The sequence below is a fragment of the Plodia interpunctella genome, chromosome 11 (genome assembly GCF_027563975.2).
Source record: "Plodia interpunctella isolate USDA-ARS_2022_Savannah chromosome 11, ilPloInte3.2, whole genome shotgun sequence".
Taxonomy (NCBI): domain Eukaryota; kingdom Metazoa; phylum Arthropoda; class Insecta; order Lepidoptera; family Pyralidae; genus Plodia; species Plodia interpunctella.
In genome coordinates this window covers 1,424,168-1,443,531 of record NC_071304.1, presented here as the reverse complement: position 1 = coordinate 1,443,531, position 19,364 = coordinate 1,424,168, and the positions used below count along the sequence as shown (strand labels likewise).

The window sequence follows — 19,364 nt, the reverse complement described above, 5'->3', positions numbered from 1 at the left end:
TCTGTTACCATTGCCTCTGTTCCGATTCCCTACTCATATGAAACTGATATTCAATAAGAAGAAATCGACGCATACATACGTGTCTTTCTGGATAAAAATAGCCACTACTATAAACCAATTCTTACGTTAGTCTGACCCGTTTGTAAACACGATCGTAACTAGGTCGGCTGTAGTTATGAAAGCCACAAAGCTATATTCTCTAGTTTCTATGAGTAAACAAAAAAAAGTATTTGAATAAATCAATGTTCATTTAATTTGACGACCTCGGTGGCGCAGTGGTAAAGTTCTTGCCACTGAACCGAGAGGACCCGGGTTCGATCCCCGGTCGGGTCATGATGGAAAATGATCTTTTTCTGATTGACCTGGGTCTTGGATGTTTATCTATATATGTATTTGTTATAAAATATAGTATCGTTGAGTTAGTATCCCATAACACAAGTCTCGAACTCACTTTGGGGCTAGCTCAATCTGTGTGATTTGTCCTAATATATTTATTTATTTACAAGTGTAAAGCTATAGGTTATTCGTGCTTATATAAAATAGAATATACTATCCATACTAATATTATAATATATATATATATATATATATATATATATATATCTATCTATGGTGGAAATCAAAGGTAGGGAAATTGATGACGTTTAACTTACTAGCAAGATACGATAACTCCCAGCGAGTTATGTCAAAGGGAATAAATTAGTGAACAGATTTCGTGTGCGCGCAGATTTTCGTCGATTTGTCGTAATCTCTTGGATATGTTTTTCTACTGTTATTATTTGGATGTTAGATAAGCGTTATTTTTACTACGACACTATTGGCATCATATTAATTCTGTGACGGTAATTTTCGTCGAAAATTTAACAAATATTTGGGATGAAATGAATATAATATATATGAAAGCTTTATGACTACATCTCATATATAATTTAGCAATAATATTGATAAATTTTATAGTCCGTTTTCTTTGTTTGTCAAAAATTATAAAAAAAATGTTTTAGATTTTATTAGTCCCATAAAAATCCTTCATTATTATTTTTTATTACCATCTTCTTCATAGTCGTATTCCTCATGGCTGAGGGTCGTGGTTATTACGTGGAATGAAACACACACAACAACTTTCTTGTCATTATTAATGGAGTGGATTGCAATTGCCTTCTCCATTCCACACACAAGTTAATAAGAATCAACCAGTGTGCAGGTTTCCTCACGATGTTTTCCTTCACCGGAAGCAAGTGGTGGTCGATGAAAACTACTATACATGAGTCAGATTGGTATACAAACTCATGCGGCACGAGTAATGATTCTAACCTGGGACCTTTCGGTTCACAGGCCGCCGACTTAAACATTTCACCACCACCGCTTCCAATAGTGTACATAAATAATTAATTATTTTAAATAAAATTTAACAGCTCCTGTGTTCTTCTAATACATGAGTCAGATTGGTATACAAACTCATGTGACACGAGTAGGATTCGAACTTGGGACCTTTCGATCCACAGGCGGGCGTCTTAACCATTACACCACCACCCCTTCTTATTTTTCATTATATACAGGAACATGCGGAATTGAGAGATTTTTGTTTCTGTAACTGACTGTAGCACGGATTGTAGCAACATCGTAGACGGGTCGTAGCTCGTAGCACTGTCGTAGCCTTTTCGTAGTATATTCGTAGCACATATTGTAGCGCAGTAGGCGCTTGTTAAAGTGACTTTATTATGGACGGCTTTTGCGTATGTTTTTCTTAACTGACTTCCAAAAAAGGAGCAGGTTTCGCCATCAAATGTTTATAATTTATTCCAAATTTTAATTTAGTTTCTGTGAAATACTCGTGGAGTTGTCGTCCCTTTTTCTTTTGGCTTTTCCGATTGAGTGTCTTGAAAATCAATTCAATATTTTTTATTATTATTATTAATAGTTTTTTATTATTTATATTTTAGCAGATTACGGAAAAATGCGCAAATAAAAATCGACCACAACATACATTTATACGTGGAATGTCATATTTAATCATATTGCTATACTGTATGGTTCATCATCTCATGTGATCCGAGCAATCCTACTTAAGCCTGATATAATGGGGTATTATATCGACTATTATAGTCTTAGAGCGAAATTTAGACGAACCCATTGTGGCGTATGGTTCCGCCCTAAAATTCCACCCTATATCTTCCCGTGGATATCTCTGGTAAAAGGCGACTAAGGAACACAGCATTGGCAGTTGATAAGCAATAATAGCATTTAGCGAACCCTGGGTTCCGACGCTCAAAAAGGCTGAGGAAGAAACCGGGAAATCGCTCAGATGACAGAGAGAGGAAGAAATAGCATTCCTAAAGATTGGTTCCTAAAAATTCACCTCAGGCAAGCTGTTGTAAATACAGTCGAATCTTTAAAAAAAATTGGTTTCTTTTTCACTGGCTTTACGGCATCACAGCCCTAAATGCAACAAGAAACATTCGAGGATCACAGAGTGGATGATTCAGTTAAAGTTTTATGTAGTTTGTAGCTTTGGTAAATATTATTTAATTTAGAGTATGTCGTGAAAAAGTGCTTGTGAAGGCCTAATTTCTGAATAAATTATATGATTTTGTAAATTTGTCAAGAAGTGATGTGTATCACTCTGTGTTGAATTTTGATCTCGGTCTTCTGTTGTCCTCGAAGAACATTATGTGGAATGAAACAAAATTTCTTCTCAATGAGAATTTTCACTATGATTTGACTTAAAAAAATTAGTTTTCGTCTGACTTAGCGAAAGTAGTGGGCGAAAATGACTCGTACAGCTGTAACTTTCATACTAGGTTTAGTACTTGTGATAATTCAAATTTTCCTTGTTCGCAATCATATATATGAGCGCTTTACTAAGCCACAAAAACTTGATTTCGGCTAAAACTTTTCTTATTTCAGCGAGACAGTTAGACTCAAGCTTCTGCTCAAATTAACATTGTTATAAGTTATAACCACTGAATTTGGAATATAATATAGTCTAGTAATGTAATAGAAGTGCCATCATTTCATATGACATTGAATATCAATTCCACACTAAAAATCAAACGTAATGATGACTATGGATAATGAGGTAAATAAAAATAATAGGGCAGAACATTGTTTTTTTTTTCTCAAAATTCCCACGGAAGCGAAGCTCAGGGCAACATCTAGTATTGTGTAATTTACAAATTTGTATGGAAGCCTTAATGCGCGAGTCTAACTTGCTCTTGGTCGTTTTAAAACGACCAAGATAGAATAGTTTAATAAACTACTGTTTATTAAACTATTAAACTGTCATCCTTTTAGGCGTTAAAGCTATTCTCACGTTATATTAGTTTAGATTTAGATTTATTTTGGTGTAAATTAAATTTCTTCATCACTCATAATGACAATGCAACCTTTATTTTATTGATTCATTGAACTCACTCAATGAATAAAAAAAAGGGTTGCATTCCAGGTGGGGTGGGGAGTGCCAGCAGAAGTGGAAAATTGAATATTAACGTTGTGCATTTTTGACGTCTTACGAATTTTCGTTCAGGGTCACGTGTCCTGACGCGAGTTTAACATTTTTTACCCGTCACAAAAAGTGCACAACGCCGCTAAAGAAGATTTCACTTCAAAAATTGTAACTTTGATTAATTCAAAGCGTTTCACGAATTATTTCTACATACGAACAGCCTGTAAAATTCGAATGTCACTTCACCTTGACCTTGACCTTGACCTTTATTTTGCATTTTGTCAGTTATTTGCGATGTGATGTGATCAAGCAGGGTTGTGACAAGAAGTGCTTCAGTGGACGCTTGAGCAGTTTGTAAATACTTGAATTAGCGCCGAAATCAAATATAGTAGTAATTTACTTGTGGTTTGTTTACAAACAAGTGGTTCAGTCAGGCGAAAATAATTTATATCTTTCGGCGACTTCAATGAAAAACAAGGTTATCAATAACGGAAACAGTCGATTAATTCTTATCTTACTGTCGAGATAGCCATTAGCTGAATCGAAGTCACAAGCCAAATCGTCGCGTGGGAGCGAGTATTGTTTATGTCCAACACGTGAAAACTTCAGTAATTCGCCTCGGGGTATAAGAACATTTTGTCATGTCCTGCTGTTCTTATAATCTTATAAAATAAATAAAATGAAAGATTCTGATATATAAAACAAGGTGATCTGCCGCGTCAGTCTGTCTGTTGCGATAAACTCAAAACTACTGCACGGATTTTCTTGCGGTTATCACCAATTGTTAGGGTTAATGTTAGTTAGTGTGATTCCTTACGTGTATAATTTATGTTGTTACCCGAGCTGGGACGGGCCACAAGCGCGCCGTGTTGTCCGGTCGGTATCGCTTCTATATACAACCTTATGTATTACATAACTCATTATAATAAAACTGTGAATGGGCTACGTCTGCACGGGACTAATAGAAGTAGTAAAAAAAATATTTTTACATTTTTGTCTGCCTGTATATTTATTCGCGCATCACTCACAAAGTGGATGTAATTTGATGCGATTTTCACAGCTATAGAGGGGCGATACGATGCTTAGAACCCGAGATATTGACAATAATAAGTTATTATCGCACGAAACTAACGCGGGCGAAGCTGCTGTCACAATCTAGTGATGCAATAAAGAAATCGTCTATCTATATGCTTAAATATATAGTATAGGTATTTTCTTATAATTTTCACACCAAATACAGCGGACAAATTTTGATGCATGGATCCATACGGATCTTAAAATGAAGCTGAATTCAGTGCGTTTAAACTATTATCATTAAATCTAATCTAATCTAAATATTTCAATTAAAATTATATAATCCATTTTCAATAGGGTTCAATGAAAAGCTATTATAAAAACGTCCGGCAAAACAGGTCTCAACAGACCTTTCAACAAAGGGACAGCCTCTAGTATTGTAATGATAAACATTTTACGCGACTACAATAGAACAACCGTTACAATCGCCGTCCAAACTATTTTTAATTAAGGTTCGGTTGCATCAGACAATGTTGACGTTAACTTTAACCTGTGCAGAAAAACGTAAAATACGCCACTTACGTAAAAATCAGCGGCGCGCAGGTTAGCAGGTTATATATAACAAAGTTGACTTATGTAGTTGCCTTTATACAATGTAATCTGATTTGTTTCAGCAAGTCAACATTCAGCTGAAAATAGCTAAATTTCGCTAATTAATCTCGGCACACGTTTGCCTAGGGTCTAGATAATAATTACCTAAATTGAGCTAGACTTGACTGAGACTACTAAATACACACAGACATTCGACCGGACTATATTATTAGAGGCGCTAACAAAAACAAACCTATTAGTCGGGGAGTGCAGATTGGGTCACAATTTCACAGCCTATATTGGTTGGCTTGGAAGTTTCCAAGAATTAAGTTCAGAGTATTTCACTTCTCACAATCGAGTCGATTCGAAGTGAGACGCAGTGAAGTAATCACATTGCTTCAGCTCAGTAATCACAGCTTTATAAAATTTGATACATTTATAAGATATATCCCGAAATAGCGCATGGAATACTTAATCACATAATATATCGCAAAATTAGCACGTAAGCGATACCCACACAAAGCCACAGCTTCGATTCTAAAAATTAAATATGAATAACTTCATCAACAGAAAAATTTGAATCTGAATAAAAATTCTAACTTTTTTACATTGACCATGACTATGCAGCCAGCCAGCAAATAAAAATAAAAACCAATAAACGAAGCACATGAATTTAGAAATAAAAAAAATTGGACGTGACAAAAATATATTTTCAAGTGCCAATTACTGGAAACCTGATGCCGAGCGCTCGCCACACACGTCAAGGACAAGGCTATCACCATCACTAGAACAAATTGACTGTCCAGTTACGGTTAAAAATACTGACGAGTTTACAGTGCCACCCTTGAAATTGAGATGCGCTGCTTTGTTTTTCAAATGGCCGACGAAGTATCGTTAGGTTTTGAAAAATATGTTGTTTTGAGTGTTTTTTTTTAGCTTAAACTCGTACCAATTTATTATTAAATAATTTACTCGTGAAATGAATTTTATTTATATACTTTTTAGGGTTTTATTTTGTTTAGAGATATATATATTTGACGTCCTCGGTGGCGCAGTGGTAAAGTTCTTGTCACTGAACCGAGAGACCGGGACGGGTTCGATCCCCGGTCGGGTCATGATGAAAAATGATCTTTTTCTGATTGGCCCGGGTCTTGGATGTTTATCTATATATGTGTTTGTTATAAAATATAGTATCGTTGAGTTAGTATCCCATAACACAAGTGACAAACTTACTTTGGGGCTAGCTCAATCTATGTGATTCGTCCTAATATATTTATTTATATATATGTATGTATATATATATATATTTTATCTGTAATATAATAATATGTAAGGTAAAAGAGAACGAGATATCTTCAAATTAAAGACAGTCATAGCTTTTCGTTTGGCAGTAATCAAATATATATAAGGTCAGAAACTTTGACATTCGTACGGATACCGATTGGCCAATTGACCTTGTGACCTTCTATTTGTTTGTGCGTGTGACCTCACTCGTTAATGAGATTTCTCCAGCATATTTTTACCAAAAACAATGAAAACTAAACACGAGAGACGAGATAAGCAAATGAGATGGAAAATTGCCGAACGACCAAGCGGCACAATTGGCGACTTAAAACCGAACACACGATGAGGGACAAAATATATTAGCGCTCTATTCGATTTGTTGTCATGTAATTGTAATACTTACGCTAATCTCTTTCATTGAAGTTTTCTCTGTCTACTATACTTACAACTCATAGCAACTGTGTGTTTGTCCCACATTTTAATCAATGGTTCACGCATGGGTTTAGTAAGTGCTTCGTCGTAGTACTTACAAATTCCATGGGTTCACGTTGATACAACATAGGCACACCAAATCATTTAAAACACATTTTTCCGTAGCGCAATCGATTGATGAACGTATGTGATAGATGTAAATTATTAATAAAATAAATACCTACCTATAATGATTCTGGCAGAAGGAAATTGGCTTTATATAGAGGTAATCAAGGATATTTGTGCCAAAGCTACGTATTTGTATGTTTCATGATAGGCCTTCAGGGTGCTGGCAAAAGACAGGGTGCTGGAAACACGCGTGTGACACTGTGGTAACCACCTCCCATCAAGTAGGCCGCATGCCAAGCTAAAGGAAAGGAATATGATAATATTGAAAAAAAACAAAAAACTGTCTACATAACGGAGCCTTTTGGGTGACAAATCCTATAACATGACAGAACATAATTCATTTTGTATGCAGTGCGCGCGGAAAGTGATACGAAAAATGGCGTCAAATGTTCGCGCTCGTCGATCATGTGTCATAGACCTTGAGAATATTGTTATGAATGAGATTGCTTTCTTTGGTTTGTTATACGGGATTTTTGGATCCTGTATCTGGTGGAAAGGTCGAAAGGTCGCGAATCCTACTCGTGCCACATGAGTTTGTGTACTAAAGGTGAAGGAATTATTGTGGCAATGGCATACCAATCATATGGCATACAAACAAAAAAAATCATACATTATACTTAACTAAATTTATAGAAAAAAAAAATCTTTATTGAGACTAATTTTGTTTGCAGACGGTACTGGGTGCTATGCCCTTGGCGGTGGCAGCTGTGAACCGGGAACCTAGTCTATTGCCTGGGCTGAAGCTTCGGTTCGTCGCGGCCAACATCGGGCAATCTCGGGCTTCGTTGCCCAAAGACAAGGACAGCCTTACCATGAGGTCAGTTTCTTTTGTTGACAGTTTTTTAAATACTGGCCGCTAAGAGATTTTAAAAACTGTACTGTATTTTTTTCTGTACTTTTTTTTTTCGGAGAGAAATATGGACGATTGTGTGTTGTTATATTTTTACTAGTTAGTGAGATAATTGAAGAACACAGGAGCTGTTAATACTCAATACTCAATACTCAATCATTTATTGCATACCATAAAGTTGACATGATGTTATAAATTATATAAAAGAACATATTTATGGACCCTGGCGGGCACAGCAATATATAGATAAGAGGAGGTCGCACTTAAAAATAACTATTTTTTAAATATACAACTTAATTACATAAATAATTTAATAATAGAAATTGAATTTCAATAATGTTATTATTCTTGCGTTGTAGTTACAATTTGTCATCGAGGTAGTCTTCTATATTATAATAAGTTTTGTCTATTAACATTTTTTTCAATTTTTTGTAGAACGATTTATCGTTAACCTCATCTTGTATGTCTTTAGGTAAATTATTATATATTTTTATAGACATAATTAGCGTACTATTAAAATTTAATTTTAGACGGCTGATTGGTAGGACTAGCCTGTTTTCATGTCGGGAAGGGTATTTTGGAGTTTACATTTCCGCGCCTGGTGTATAGCTCCGGATATTTACGCACAAATTTACAGATCTCTAATATATATAAGCTGGGAAAAGTGAGAATATTTAATTTATTGAAATGCGGTTTGCAACTTTCCGTTTCTTTAATATTAACTAATATTCTAATTAATTTCTTTTGCATTGTAAACAAGTTGGAAGCGTCTGGGCTGTTACCCCATAGTATTATACCATAGGATAACCATGCATACGCGTAGGCATAATAAGTGCTCAGTGCCGTTTCAAGGTCAGTTGTTTTCTTGATTTCTCGAAGCGCATACGCAAAACTCGATAGTTTGGCTTTTACCTTGTTTACATGCGTTTTCCAGGTAATGTTGCTATCGATGGCTAGTCCGAGAAGATTACATTTTATTTAAAATAATTAATTATTTATGTACACTATTGGAAGCGGTGGTGGTGAAATGTTTAAGTCGGCGGCCTGTGAACCGAAAGGTCCCAGGTTAGAATCATTACTCGTGCCGCATGAGTTTGTATACCAATCTGACTCATGTATATAGTAGTTTTCATCGACCACCACTTGCATCCGGTGAAGGAAAACATCGTGAGGAAACCTGCACACTGGTTGACAGTTTAAGTTTCACTAGTGTGTATGCGATTACTTGACATTAGACCTAGTGGATAGTCGTAAAAGTCATGTCAGATGCCTTTAGGCGACTGGAATAAACTCTGGCTCTTCTAGTGTTAGCAATTAACACACAAAACAATCGTTAAACACACAAAAGATCATTATATCACTATACAGTTCCTGATTAGCCATTTCAAATTTTAAAACTCGATTCGCAGCGTGTCAGAATTACAATATTCATAAAAAGACCGGGGAATCGTGAGTTGATTTTTAAGTTCGTGTGCCTGCGATGGTTATGGTAACAGAATGGACGCAAATTTATTTTAGACGTTTTGTTGACAGGAGATTAAAAAGATGTTGAGAGAAAAAATTAAACTAAGTACGTCGTGAACCTCACGAACACAATATTTTTTTAACACAAAATTGTAAACATTTCAATAACGACTTAACCGATTTTGTCGCCCCTCGAACTTAAAAATTCTATTAACTTATACTACATACCTTTAAAATTTCACCAAAATCAGACAAACATGCAAAAAATGAATTTTTGCCCCAAGTTGATTTGTAGAACTGGTTCGCTTTGCTCGCTCGGTCAAAAATTTAAGAAACTCCGCCGTTGCTGACGTCCTCTTATCTGCTAGAAAAGAATTGATGGTTTCCTAACGGCCGATTACACATTTTACTTACAACATAAATAAATCAGAAAACTAGATCAGAATCGGTTCAGCCGTTTGGCTACGACGATGCCACGAACAGACATACGTTTAAATTGTATCTCTTTTTATGTCGTTGGGGGGTTAAACGGAAGAGTATCTCTAGACAAACAAAGAAAATTTGTATTATCGACGGTTACCGTATGATGAAGTGGGAAAATAGACCTCTATTTTCCCACTCTAATTAGCTTCTCTCGTATAGCGTGGGAAAGAGAGAATTCAGAGTGTTCAGTTCAGTCAACTGTTAAATTAACAATATTTTTATTACAGATATTTTTAATGGTAGCCTGCTATAGATAATGATTGTCATTCAGAAATACGTACAATCATATTAGCTGATAACTTACTTGTTTATTTATATTTTACTAGCGGCTTGTCCCGGCTTCGCTTGAGTAACAATATATTAAATTATACCTTTCTCAGAAATCACACTGTTGTTGAAAACCCAAGAAAGTCCGTGCAGTAGTTTTTGAGTTTATTGCGAACAGACGGACTTTGTTATATAATGTAAGAATATGTATAATTATATTCGAGTACTTATAACACTGCTTTAGTGCGAAGCTGTGATGGTGTAATGGTTGAGACGCCCGCCTATGGATCGAAAGGTCCCAGGTTCAAATCCTACTCGTGCCACATGAGTTTGTGTACCAATCTGACTAATGTATAGTAGTTTCCATCGTCGACTACTTGCTTCCGGTGAAGGAAAACACACTGGTTGATTCTTATTGACTTGTGTGTAAAATGGAGAAGGCAATGGCAAACCACTCCATTAATAATGCCAAGAAAGTTGTGTGTGTTTCATTCCACGTAATAACCACGACCCTCAGCCATGAGGAATACGACTATAAAGAAGAAGAAGTGCGAATTCTGTTAATCATAAATCATATCATTCTTGTTCGTACGCAAATACAGTTATTGTTATGATAAGAATTAAAATCCCCCCCAAAACAAAAACATCAAAACCCCGAGCTCTGGGGCGTGACAGCACCGAAATCAACCAAATCAAAGAGGGAATTAATTAAATTTTCCTTTAAAACGACGGCTATGTTCTTTTTGCCTTATTATCCTAAATTCTGAGAAACAGAAGTTCTTAGATGATATTGTTGAAGTGTCTTGATATTTTTCGGCCTACACACAGTCAACAAATTCATTGAAAACTCGTCGTTATTACCTCGCCATAGAGATTAATACAGGGTAACTTGATGTGCTGTTGAATACATGATTTGGTCGGTTAAAATTTTCCTTGATGCTTATTTTACACGTGTTTGATGTTAAGAACACACAAACTTATACATATATTAACCTCAAGTAAGAACATCTAAAGAGAGATAAATAAAAATACGTAATTACCCATAGATTTTCAACATGAAAAATAAATAAATAATTTCTTTTGTCTATAGTCTAAATTCATATTTGTGTTTATACTTTATTGATAAAGAATTATCCTATCTACTAATATAATGATTGCGAAAGATTATAAGGATGCATTTGTGTAATTTTTAATGCGAACGTCTGGCTGTCTTTCTGTCTGTTACGCTTTCACGGCCAAACCACTGAGCCAATTTTGATGAGAATTAGAATGACTATATCAGTTAAGGCGCCATTAGCCTGTGTTCGAAATTTGCATCTGTTAAAATATATTTTTTTTTATCTTTCGCTAAGAAATAAAAGAAAATTATAAAAGTAAGTGTTGTGTTGTGTTTGTTGTGTGTTGTTGTGCTATGTTGACCAAAGGGTACTGCTATGGAGCTGCAGGCAACATATATATTATTTATATTTGTATGTACAGTCAACAGCACATCAACCTCCCCAAATTTATTGCACACTCGTCGCGCTGTCACCGCGCCGCCATCTTTAAATGGACTGGACCATAGTAATTGGCTTTGAATAAATATTATACATTAACACGAATATTTTTCTATCATTGTTATGTCAACTGGAACTCGGGCTGAGTTGATGAGATCAAGTTTTTTTAAATATATAAAAAGAAGTCGTGTCTATCTGTACGAACGCGATAAACTCAAAAACTGCCGGACGGATTTTTGTACAGTCAGTTTCACCAAAGATTCCTGATGATGGTTTAGGTGTAAAATTTATTATGGTTTTACCCGAGCGAAACCGGAACGGGCCACTAGTTACGTATAATTACAGAATGTTTACTTCGATTCGCTAGATTGAAATTGATGATTTATACTTCATTAGCATACCTTACAAATTCAAATTCAAATCTTTTATTCAGAATTTAGACCTTCACAGGCACTTTTTCTCGTCAATCTTTATTATTTATAGTTATTTCTCACAAGCTACAAACTACTGGCATTTCGGAACGACCACTGCTGAGAAGAAATGCCGAAAGAAACTCATTTGAACAGTGTTGGTCCCTATCATGCCAGATCGGCTTACCATTATTGTTTCTTACAATGTTTTTATTTTTTCTAATAATATGTAATATATACAGGGTAAATTGTAGCGGACACAATTTTATTAACAACTATTTACTGCAAATTTGAATTTTGTTCCGTCCTATCCTAGAATTCAATATGTGTAGCATTAACTGCGCCCCGGAGCTTCGCTTCCGTGGGAAGTTCGGGATAAAAAGTACCCTATGTGTTAGGTTATATTCTACCCTTGTACAAAATTACATAACAATCTGTCCAGTACATTTTGCGTGAAAGAGTAACAAACATACACGCATATATCCTCACAAACTTTCGCATTTTTAATATTAGTAGTGTACTCGTTGTAGGATTCTCAAAGTTGACGTCGGGCATGCGGCAATCGTGGGTAAATCTATAATCGAATGATTTTAGTTGTAGGACCGACGATAGTAAGACATAACAAACAATTTTTTACGTTCCTCTTGTCGTATCGAGACCTTAAAAGTAAAGCCGAGAATAGAGAGGAGTGGCGAATACCCCACCGCCAAGATCATCTGTTCGATATGTTACAGATGGATTTATCAGTTACTTATCAGCAAACGGTGAAACACAACAAATTTATTGACTCCAGGTCTGACTGAGGTCTACCATTCTACTTGGGGCAAAAATACATTTTTTGTATGTACATATGTTTGTAACGCGATAACTTTCGAACCGTTGGTCTGATTTTCATGAAATTTAAAAGGTATGTAGAATCTGTCAATAGAATTTTTAGGTTCGTGGGGCATCACAATCGGTTCAGTCGTTATTTAAATATTCACAATTTTGTAAAAAAAATATTGTGTTCGCGTCGGTCTAAGTTCGCGGTGAACTAGTTAAATAAATTGTTTCAGAGTAATGACTCAGATGCGCGACCTGGGTGTGGTGGCTTTCTTCGGACCAGACAGCACCTGTCATACTGAAGCTAAATTGGCGGCAGCGTGGAATCTCCCCCTCATATCACATGTAAGTACCTACCTATAGAGTATACTCGAGAGAGACAAAGAGAGAGTTGTAACATTCTAGTCGCTCAGAAAAAAGTACGCCATTTTGTCTAAACGTCAGCGACGCGCAGGTCAACGTCAAAGTTGACAGGTGTAAGTCACCATTAGTACAGTACAGAGTACACCATACAGTACAGAGTGAAAATCATGGAATTAGTAGGTACTAAATACTATTGATTCTTTTACCTCATTTGGATGATCAGCCTATCGACGGCGTCTTGATAGTAGCCTGTCGATCGGCAACACTAGATTACAAAGTTTGTTGTCTACAGTTCAACAAGTTTAGATACAAAATAATAGTCAGCGCGAAAAGGTAACTAATAAAGTTATATAAATACACTAGCTTTTGCCCGCGGCTTCGCCCGCGTGAATTTCTTAGCAAAATCTTAGTGATTTTATCGCGTACTCTGTAAGACTGGTTAACATATATGATTCAAATTCGCATTTTTTCTCATCTTTAGTTCAATTTCCCGTTTCCCGCTGTATGTCTCGTCCCGCAAACTTGTCCAATCCCGCTTCCTGCTATGTAATGTAGATATCCCGTACCGTTTCCTACATATTGTGTGCCATCATGTTTTTCGCAATGTGTCCCGTCCCGTTACCCACTACGTGTCTCCGTCCCATTTCCCGCTCCGACTCCCACTCCCGCTTTCTGCACGTTACACGTGCCGTCCCATTTTCCATGACATTTTACGTCCCGGTTTTTTGTTAACCACAAACATAAATTAAACATTTTTTGTATTTACTGTTACTGTTATTTACTACAAAAAGTAAGTGTGCCAATTTTTAACTTTTTATCTTGAAAATTGTATTAAGTCCCATACAATCTTTCACCCCCTTTTTGAAGGGGTTGAGAGTTAATTTTCAGAAAAATCTGAAAGACTTGTGCATTACTTTGTTGCAAACAACGAAAATCCAAATTTTCAAGTCACTAACTTCAACGGTGCAACGGTCACGAACTTTACAGTTTTTCACCCCTTTCACCCCCTTCTGAGTAGAATTTCCAAAAATACTCTCTTAGTGCTCACCTACACTCACATGCCAAATTTCAGCTTCCCAGCAGTTTCTGGTGTACGTTATCTGTCAGTCAGTCAGCCACTCAGTAACGGAAGAGTTTTATATACTTATATATAGATACATAATGCGCCCACCCTCTTATGGGCAATATTGTATATTGTAAATTTAGTTTTAATAAAGAATTAAAGAAAGTAGACAGAGAAAGTTGTTCTGACAACTAATAACAATTTTTGTATGAATACAAATATAATACAAATAAATACAAATACAACGAAAATAAATAAAATTACCATGAGCACGACATAAGTATCAAGTAAAAATCTTACGATTTTTTTGCGGTCTATACCATGAGCACGACATACTTATGTCGTCAAGTAAAAATCTTACGAATTCGTTGCGGGTTATGACCGCGCTCTGCGTTACACCGCGAGCCGCCGTCGCCGCGTGCCGTGTTCAACAATAACAACAGTACCTACTTCAAATAATTCGGCGTGCGTATTTTTTAATTTCACGATATTTCAGAATCTATTAATCCAATATATGTGCTGTAAAGGACAAAATTTATCTTCGTGAAATTTTCTTGACGATGAAATAATCTCAATACGTTTCATAAGGATTATTATGCTTGTATAATAATAATTGTAAAAATGCACCTTTTCATTTACAATATATTTTTACATATAAAATGCCTTATAGATACTTAATTATAAAAGATAGATAGTATTGTGTCGCGGACATTTTTATGGATCTACTAAAAACCTATATTTTTGTAGTACATTGTGTGCACGTATGTATAATCAATGGGCCAGCGCACGAACATAAAGATTTTCGTTAGCGCTGTTGATTGATCTGGCTGAATACCAATTTATTTCATTCAAAGCAAAAATGCCTATTGCAATCTCGGATAATGTAGCTTTCTAATGGTGAAATAATTTTTGAAATCGGTTTGGTAGCTTCGGAGATTTCCACCAGCCTCAAACATACAAACTCACAAACGCTTACCTCTTTATAATATTAGTTTGGATATATTGATTGATCTGGCTGAATACTAATTTATTTCAAAACAAAGTTTCGTAAGTACAATATATGTATATATCATTTTGTCTGAGCGAAACCATAGCCCGTTTTAAAAGTCTTGGTGGCGCCATCTATTATCTTTATGTTCAAAACTAAAATATAACAAAATTAATTGAAAATGGATACTTTTAATTATATCTATATCAGACTTTCATCGCTAAAAAAATTGGTTTATATTGTGTTTACCTTTCTACAAAATTTTAAAGTAAATCTGCTCCGTGGATTTTTATTTTAATTTTCCTACAGGACCCTCCTCATTTTCCGGGATGAAATGTCTATAAGATGTTAACCCGGGATTCCGAGGAATTTTTGATTCATATCATAATTAGTTTTTCAATTATCCTACGGAAACCTGACTATTTACCGGGATGAAATGTATCTAAGATGTTAACCCGGTATATAAGGTACCTACATACAAAATTTCAAGCAAATCGGTGATGCGCGTTCAGACAGACATACAGACAGATAGACATAAATATCCAAAACCATATTTTCGTCATCTATATCAGTAACTTAGTATATTCCATGAAGAATTTAAAAAAATATATCCAATGTACAAATTTGGCCTCTCTTCAATTTTATTATATGTATTGATTTGTAAAAAAGATTTTATACAGTCCGACATCATGTTTCAGAAATTCAAAAATGTATGATGGAAAATCTCAATTCAAATTCAGAATCGTGCCCTCAATGTCAATCTAAAAGTATGCCGGAATGGATCCGCAAAAATGCTTAACAAATTTACTTTTCAACCAACTTTTTGTAGTCAAAGTGGCACTGATAGTTCGTAGAAAATAGATAATGAAATTTTTTAACGTTTCGCGGCACTTAAGTCGCTTTTACTTTGTCGAAATAACTTAAAATAAGTTTTTGCTGACCTCTCGAGATTTCAACTATCACTTGTGGCAACAGAAAGCAGTATATAATTTTTTTTTGAAAGTTTAATTAAAAAACAATATTTTTTTATGGATTTTAAAAGGAGTTACTTTGTTATGGATGCATAATCTATTGTTTTTTGATGTTTTTTTTTGCATTTGCCTTTTTTAAATAAGGGTATTCCTTTGACTTTTTTAATAAGGATGGTCCGAGTTCATTAACTTATCTTTTCTTCCATGTTTATTGTTCTACTTATTCTATTCAAACAAGCTTATTTTAATCTTAGGAACGATTAAATTACCCATATTATGATTAATTTTATTAATGTCGTATTCTTCATGGCTGAGGGTCGTGACCACTACGAGTATGTGGAATGAACAATCAATCTATCCTGGACAATATTCATGAAGTAGTATCTTCTTCATTGATTACTCGTAATAACAAATGTATCTAGTATGGCATTAGTAGGTACTACTTGGAGTACCTACCTACAAATTCCATAGTATGTAGTTCCTACTCCTATCTTTTGAAATTCGATGGGAAACATAACCTAAAGGTTATGTTTTTGACACTGACATTGACACTAGGTTTTTTTTATTATATGGACTAAGGACGAACTTTTTACATCTGGCAAAATCCACTAAAATGAAGTTCAAAAGAGTTTAAATTTTCATTGATTTATTGGCTGTGCAGAAAATTCAGAAACTTTTTCCTGGCATTACATAATGTTAATGACATTATATTTTCTTCTTTCAGCTGAAAAAATATTCAAGCACTTTGAAATTTTTCATCGATTCTTCTGCTTCGCAACAAATAAATTAGATATCATTGTCGTTTTATTTACTATTTATTATTCCGATCACGCAATCGTTCAGAAGACTTCAGATAAAACCATTTCGTTCAGAAATTGTTCTGTTTGTTCACCCCGGAATAGAAAGATCTACATTAGTTACAATTTGTGACTATACATTCATAGGGTGGCCACACGTCCCGTATGTACGATACTAACACCATATTTGTCCCACAGATTTATATTAACTTCAAGATTTGACCGTATCCCGTTTTACGCACGAGACGAGTCCCGAGTATTTCGTCAATACAATCGCGATCTCGATAAAAAGTTTTATCTCAAACTTGTGGATGTGTATCATCAAATTGATATTGTATTCACCAGGAAATGATAGACGGAATTGTGAATAGGAAATATATGAACACATAATAAATATTGCGAAATGGCAAAGGCGACGGATGGCGTGAACCAAAAAAAGTAATTCCCAAAAACTATATATTAAACAACAAGTATTAAACGCGCACATATATTTTTTATTTCTCAGACGTTTTTATATCTCAGACGTTTCCTCGGACCTCGATACAAGGTTAAAAGTAGTTCCCAAAAACGACCCAATTTTGTGTGATAATGTTTTGTGTGACACCGAAGGGCCTATCCGTGTCACACATAAGTATTTAGTATGACCTAAAAATGGAACAAAATAAGACATTTTGGCCACCCTAACTATATACTATACAATACATGTGGCGACGATTTATGAAAGGTCCTTGCCAAAAAAGGCGGAGCAGTTTTTTCTTATGTTTTAGTAGTAAATTAACTTTTTGTATCGTTTTGGTAAAAATATATTTTTAGCTTTTAATCACTCGTTGTTTACAATCGAGTTTTATCTTTGAAACAAGACATTCGCTATATATACTCATTATTTAGACATTTTAAAAGCCAGGCCTTGCGTAATGCTACGTTGCGTCGTGCTGCTCCGTTGTGCTCTGTTGTTTTTCATGGATTTTAAGCCTGAAGAGCGTTGACGTACGTAGAATCCCAATGCAATTTCTGCGTTGTTGGTCCATTGATGGAGCACTATGGCCTTTATTTTTATGAATCTTTATACTTTAAAGAAGAAAAAAATGATGTTTTGTTTGTAATAAACTCAAAAACAATTACCTAGACAAATTTTCGACGAAATTTGGCACAAATATAGACTAGACCATGTGAGGTAACTTAGGCTTTACTTATTATCGAGGAAAAAAACAGATGATATCGCGGGCGGCCAATTCTTCATCAAATAACAAGAACCAAACTTAGATTGTTTATCGAACTTTGGAGAATAACACATTATTTATTGACATACATACATTTTGTTACAACTAAATGCGATCACTGCATTGATCTTTTCAACGAGAATGCAAAACATATGAATTACCTTACTAATTCATATTATTAAAAACAAAAAACTTTATTAAAAAAAACAACTTAGCCAATATAAATTGAATTGTACCTTTGAACAAAGACAAACATTTACAGAGTTTTGTTTTTTAAATACGAAATTTTATGACAAAGAGAAAGTGTAATTCAATTTTGTCTCGAAAACGACGACGCAGAGCGGATTCCTAACAAGGAATGAATTATGAGCAGTGAACATTTGTACTTTATTCCTTAGTGAAAAATACGTTTGAGAGACTTGAAAGATTTGCAAGACTTATCAATCAATCGATTAAGATTGAAAATACGTATTGGCTTTATTTATTATTAGAGGTTGCCCGGGGCTTCGCTCCCGTGGGAATTTTGAGATAAAATATAGCCTATAGCAATCTTGTATAATGTACATTTCGAATGGTGAAAGAATTTTTGAAATCGGTTCGGTAGTCGGTATCGGTAGCCTCAAACATACAAACTCATAAACGCTTACCTCATTATAATAATAGTAGATAAGTATAGATAATGGCACAAGTATCGACAAGATTTTTATCGTTATGCACCAGCATCAAAGACGTATCAAATTGAAAAATAAATTACTCGTATCACATGTAATTATTTGCACAATCTGTAAGGATTTATTTTTTAATTAAGAAAGAAATAAATTGATAAAAAAGTGATTACGGTGTTAGTATGTAGGTACATAGCGCTTTCAGCCAGTAATTGATTTTTCTAAGGCAAACAAATAATTGCAAACTAACACGCATCGTAGCACTTTCGTAGAGGGTTCTACGAACTCGTGCGTAGTCGATAGAAAGTTCGTAGCAACTGCGTAGTACACGCACACACGCGCGTCGTTGTGGTAATTCAATTGTTCTATTACTTGACCCTACTTGTCTTTGGACTTGTGAGATAAGACAAATTATACCTTCATCACCATGTGTAAATAAAACTTAGTGGATCGTATTCAGCGATCAGCATCTTGACTAATATTATAAGTAGAAATTATTTATTGTTTATAGTTTAGGGAGGGACAACGTTTGGCAAGCGGTATAGTCCCACTTGGACATGTTTTCTTTGCTTTA

General features: G+C 35.0%; 1 protein-coding gene across 1 annotated transcript in view; it reads left to right on the top strand.

Annotated features, from left to right (window-relative positions):
- Positions 1-19,364, top strand: part of LOC128673858 (guanylate cyclase 32E-like) — an 85,927-nt gene that overhangs the window by 8,841 nt on the left and 57,722 nt on the right. Inside the window, exons 3-4 of the mRNA XM_053752011.1 lie at positions 7,603-7,748; positions 12,957-13,068. Of these exons, the coding sequence (XP_053607986.1) occupies positions 7,603-7,748; positions 12,957-13,068 (258 nt within the window). The remainder of the gene's footprint in view (positions 1-7,602; positions 7,749-12,956; positions 13,069-19,364) is intronic.